Raw genomic sequence first — 5624 nt, forward strand, 5'->3', positions numbered from 1 at the left:
ACCTCCTGAAGCTCGTCCGACTTGGACAAGTCACGGGGTAAAGATTTGACCAATTGACTATGAGTGAAATCTCCAGTGGCTAACTTGAAGATGATCTCTCTTCTCAAACTTTCAGCAGTAGAGAGACCACAAAACCGTCTTTCCTGCAGAATCTGTATCAGAAGAGCAAGCATTTCCTGGACCAAAACTGGTTCATACCTGAAAATAAATTAATGATAAGAATCATGTCAAAATGAGGCAAATAGTAGTAAAACCTATAGATACAAGAGAGTCATTAGGACTGACCATCTAGTATCAAATAAATTCCCAACTGAGAAAATTTACAAAATAATACAATAACAAAGACAAAATGCTTATTCTACTCGAATGTAGACCGGACTATTAAATGAAGAGACAGTCATATTGAGCGAAGTAAGTTGACAGTTTGAATGTAGCGAACTATAAAACCGTATACTGAGATAAGTTACCGGCAAGAGAACAATAGGTACATACTCATTTGTTATATCTGGATTTAGTGACAGATAGCTTGAGAGCCCAAATCGACTGACAAGTTTATCAACATAAGAATCTGCGGGAGCTAATGCACCACAACACTGCAGAAGAAATAGATCAAGCTCAAGTCCCTGTTCTGACCTGTAAATAGAAACTACTAGAATGAGAAACGAGTAATCTCTTCACAACCAATTAACCAATTTGAAAAGCTGCATCTAGTTAAACATGCAAGGAAATGATGAATTACAGCACTTTATAAAAGCAATAGTATTCTCACATACCAACGAACTGACCGATACCACTCACAAGATACTAATGCAGAATCCCCATTCTTCTTCCACATTCCAGCAATAACCTGGGAACAGAAGACCCTAACCCGTAGAACATGCTCCATAACGAGTGAAGAAAATCCAGAAGGATGGAAATCTCCTATCACAGAGCTAAAGAAGTCTGAATGTGGGATCTCATGACTACTACCGACTTTATTGTGCGATGCAGATACTCCATAACATATCCTTAATGCTCTTTCTATGAGCAGAGAAAGTAACCGGTGCAATGGTAGATGAACTGATATGGGCTGAGAACTCACATCATAGCTAATGTCCGGCCAATCACACAGACCAAGTATATGTGCTCCTGATGCATTCTTTGTCAAATCAGCAGAGTTGTAAGATACTCCTCTAGAGCCAGCTGTAACATCTGTCTGAACCACCCCATTCGGTCCACCAACGTTATCCAAGCTAAGATTTGTTTGTATTTCGCCGCATAGAGGTGATAAGCCAGTACTTGGATCTCTACTAGAACTGGCAAGATTACTAGATACACTTACTCCAGTTTCAACCTTTAACATGTCTCTCCTTGGCCACGACATCTTACTTCCAGGGGTGCTTCTGCCGCTAGGAGAAGAAAACTTGCAAAGAAACTCTGATATACCTTCATCATTTCCTAAGCATGTCTCCAAAACTTTTAAACATTCGCGTATCAAGCATATGGCAGAAGAAGGAAGCAGGGCATGGAAAGGATCAGTTCTGTGGACTTCAGAGGCCATTGAGCTATCAAAGGAGCTGCTGCTTACCATCACAGTACATACCGAATCTTCATGTGACAATCTTCCAACTTTTGCATACCGTTTTCCATCTCCATCACACTTGTCAAGTTCTTCCTTGGCGGTTCTCTCATTCTCTATTTCTCCATCACTAGCAGCAGAATACGTACCATTAACCAATAGAGAGTGAATAACAGCTGTAGAATGACCCAAAACAAAGAACATATGCATGTTATCATTTTCTTCTTCAACAGGGATTCCAGTCTCTCTTTTTAAAGGATTCATTCCTTGAGCAAAGGTCAAGAGTCTCAACCATGATCTTGATAACTCCCGTTGTTCATGTGTTGCATACTTAGAAACTATAGCATGGCTCGTAACAAATTTCAAGTCTCCAAAGACACGGTCACTTGTATCACTCAACCGATCCAACTTTGTAGCCTACAAAAGAAAACCGTCAAATAGATTTCAGTAGGAGCACAATGAAAGCGGAAATAAAACACATCACCATTATAATTATACAATACTGAGTAGAAAGTGTCACTAAACAAAACAATGAGAAAAGAAGAGTTCTGCTTACCTGTAGCGCACCATCCTCCCCAGAACAAGAAACAAGGATATCACTGACGCATCCCAAAAGCATGGCTAGCAAATTCGTTTCCTTGACCAGAAATGGTGTTAGAGTTGGCACCGTGAAGACTTGCACAGAAAATGTGGACAGTAGAGGATATTTCTTGAATGCATTATCAGTACCCTGCTTAACCGCTTCACTTATGACAAGTGGATAGTAACTCACAAATGCTTTTGCAAATTCGCACTTGAAAACAGGATCTCCTATTAGTTTGAGTAACAAGTCATGTAGTTTCTTCATAACATCTTGGTCCAAGAACCTCTCAGCCTTTAAGAGAATACTCAACAAACCACTTGAAGAGATAATCCTTCTAGAAACAAAACTGAGCAAACTCTCACTGGACTTAGAAAATTCCAGAAGCATTTCAACCACTATAAATGTCAGCTCGTTTGACATCTTTTGGGGTACCACAAGAGTATCGTTGGATCTCGCACCTTTGTGACCAATACTTTCTGCAGATAAGAGCTTGTTATTCCAACAAGCAAAAAGGGCATCAAGAACCGGCCCAACTGAATTTGCTAGATTTTCTGAGAGGGGTTGAATCTGTTCAGAACCTTTATGTTTTGAACAGAAACCCCCTGGTTTCCATGCTGTCTCATCCCCACAATCACAACAACCACCGCCTGTGTAGATGATGGAATAGTCATGGGCGTCGTGATTCCCATTCAGAAAACAAGGCACGCAGATTGCACAAGTTGGGTCGTTCTCGCATGTCCTACACCTATATGCTATATCATTGTGTCCCCAGACAGAGCCACAAACACCTCGCTGATCAAGATTCAGTTTTGCTAGATTCTTCAAAGAAGCATCAGGCTCATCCAGGAACATCAACCACTGCAGCATATCCATGCTCTCCCTGAACCTCTTTTTCATGGTAGCATTCACCACAGACTTCCGAGACCGTTCCCTAGATTGCTTCAATCCCGGTTTAACATCCTCATCTGTAGGTAAGATAACAGAGACCAACTCTGAAATNTTACTCCAGTTTCAACCTTTAACATGTCTCTCCTTGGCCACGACATCTTACTTCCAGGGGTGCTTCTGCCGCTAGGAGAAGAAAACTTGCAAAGAAACTCTGATATACCTTCATCATTTCCTAAGCATGTCTCCAAAACTTTTAAACATTCGCGTATCAAGCATATGGCAGAAGAAGGAAGCAGGGCATGGAAAGGATCAGTTCTGTGGACTTCAGAGGCCATTGAGCTATCAAAGGAGCTGCTGCTTACCATCACAGTACATACCGAATCTTCATGTGACAATCTTCCAACTTTTGCATACCGTTTTCCATCTCCATCACACTTGTCAAGTTCTTCCTTGGCGGTTCTCTCATTCTCTATTTCTCCATCACTAGCAGCAGAATACGTACCATTAACCAATAGAGAGTGAATAACAGCTGTAGAATGACCCAAAACAAAGAACATATGCATGTTATCATTTTCTTCTTCAACAGGGATTCCAGTCTCTCTTTTTAAAGGATTCATTCCTTGAGCAAAGGTCAAGAGTCTCAACCATGATCTTGATAACTCCCGTTGTTCATGTGTTGCATACTTAGAAACTATAGCATGGCTCGTAACAAATTTCAAGTCTCCAAAGACACGGTCACTTGTATCACTCAACCGATCCAACTTTGTAGCCTACAAAAGAAAACCGTCAAATAGATTTCAGTAGGAGCACAATGAAAGCGGAAATAAAACACATCACCATTATAATTATACAATACTGAGTAGAAAGTGTCACTAAACAAAACAATGAGAAAAGAAGAGTTCTGCTTACCTGTAGCGCACCATCCTCCCCAGAACAAGAAACAAGGATATCACTGACGCATCCCAAAAGCATGGCTAGCAAATTCGTTTCCTTGACCAGAAATGGTGTTAGAGTTGGCACCGTGAAGACTTGCACAGAAAATGTGGACAGTAGAGGATATTTCTTGAATGCATTATCAGTACCCTGCTTAACCGCTTCACTTATGACAAGTGGATAGTAACTCACAAATGCTTTTGCAAATTCGCACTTGAAAACAGGATCTCCTATTAGTTTGAGTAACAAGTCATGTAGTTTCTTCATAACATCTTGGTCCAAGAACCTCTCAGCCTTTAAGAGAATACTCAACAAACCACTTGAAGAGATAATCCTTCTAGAAACAAAACTGAGCAAACTCTCACTGGACTTAGAAAATTCCAGAAGCATTTCAACCACTATAAATGTCAGCTCGTTTGACATCTTTTGGGGTACCACAAGAGTATCGTTGGATCTCGCACCTTTGTGACCAATACTTTCTGCAGATAAGAGCTTGTTATTCCAACAAGCAAAAAGGGCATCAAGAACCGGCCCAACTGAATTTGCTAGATTTTCTGAGAGGGGTTGAATCTGTTCAGAACCTTTATGTTTTGAACAGAAACCCCCTGGTTTCCATGCTGTCTCATCCCCACAATCACAACAACCACCGCCTGTGTAGATGATGGAATAGTCATGGGCGTCGTGATTCCCATTCAGAAAACAAGGCACGCAGATTGCACAAGTTGGGTCGTTCTCGCATGTCCTACACCTATATGCTATATCATTGTGTCCCCAGACAGAGCCACAAACACCTCGCTGATCAAGATTCAGTTTTGCTAGATTCTTCAAAGAAGCATCAGGCTCATCCAGGAACATCAACCACTGCAGCATATCCATGCTCTCCCTGAACCTCTTTTTCATGGTAGCATTCACCACAGACTTCCGAGACCGTTCCCTAGATTGCTTCAATCCCGGTTTAACATCCTCATCTGTAGGTAAGATAACAGAGACCAACTCTGAAATCCTGGCCGGGTTAGCTTTTACAAATTCCACTAGGCCATGATTAGAGCAGTAATTTTCAGGAACACCCACAGAGACAAGCCTCTACATAAAAAAAAAAAACAAAAAGCCAAACTTTAACTCCAAGCAGTCGCATATATTATCACAAAGATAAATACATTCAATAAACACAATCAGAGATACAAAAAAAAAAGAAAACAACGTCCATTAATAGTTGGAGTAGCACAAAGCAAAAACAATACCTCCATGACCAAATCATGCGAGCTGTGAGGAATAGAAGGCGAGTCGGACTCCATCTCCCCGAGTAACGAGCGGCGGATATACAAAACCACCACTGACACAACGTTGCAGAAACACTTCCTTAACCCTAACACGGAACTGTGACTCTCCAGGGTTTGTTTGAGACTCGGATTGGAAGCAAACAAGTGATCCTCTTTTCACACGCCCCAACTTTAAATTAAACCTAAATCGTTCGACATAACTTCAAATTACAATCCGATTATACCAAAAAAAAAAACTGATAGATATTGTAAGAATTCAGCAATTGGATCGGGTTTGGTTCCGAAATCGAAGAAGAGATACCTTCAATTGTCTGAGAGAAAACCCTAATTTCTCCGATTGCCGCAAAATAATAAAAACGAAAAAAAAAAAAAAAAAAAAAAA

At 40.7% G+C, this 5624-nt stretch overlaps 1 protein-coding gene across 1 annotated transcript in view; it reads right to left on the minus strand.

Annotated features, from left to right (window-relative positions):
• Window positions 1-5602, minus strand: part of LOC104709986 (E3 ubiquitin-protein ligase PRT6-like) — a 12057-nt gene extending 6455 nt beyond the window's left edge. Inside the window, exons 1-6 of the mRNA XM_019228860.1 lie at window positions 5204-5602; window positions 4953-5045; window positions 2115-3128; window positions 774-1975; window positions 493-633; window positions 3-198 (exon numbers count right to left, since the gene is read on the minus strand). Coding sequence (XP_019084405.1) covers window positions 3-198; window positions 493-633; window positions 774-1975; window positions 2115-3128; window positions 4953-5045; window positions 5204-5257 — 2700 coding nt within the window. The 5' untranslated portion in view covers window positions 5258-5602. The remainder of the gene's footprint in view (window positions 1-2; window positions 199-492; window positions 634-773; window positions 1976-2114; window positions 3129-4952; window positions 5046-5203) is intronic.

The sequence above is a fragment of the Camelina sativa genome, chromosome 8, assembly GCF_000633955.1.
Source record: "Camelina sativa cultivar DH55 chromosome 8, Cs, whole genome shotgun sequence".
NCBI classification, from domain to species: Eukaryota; Viridiplantae; Streptophyta; class Magnoliopsida; order Brassicales; family Brassicaceae; genus Camelina; species Camelina sativa.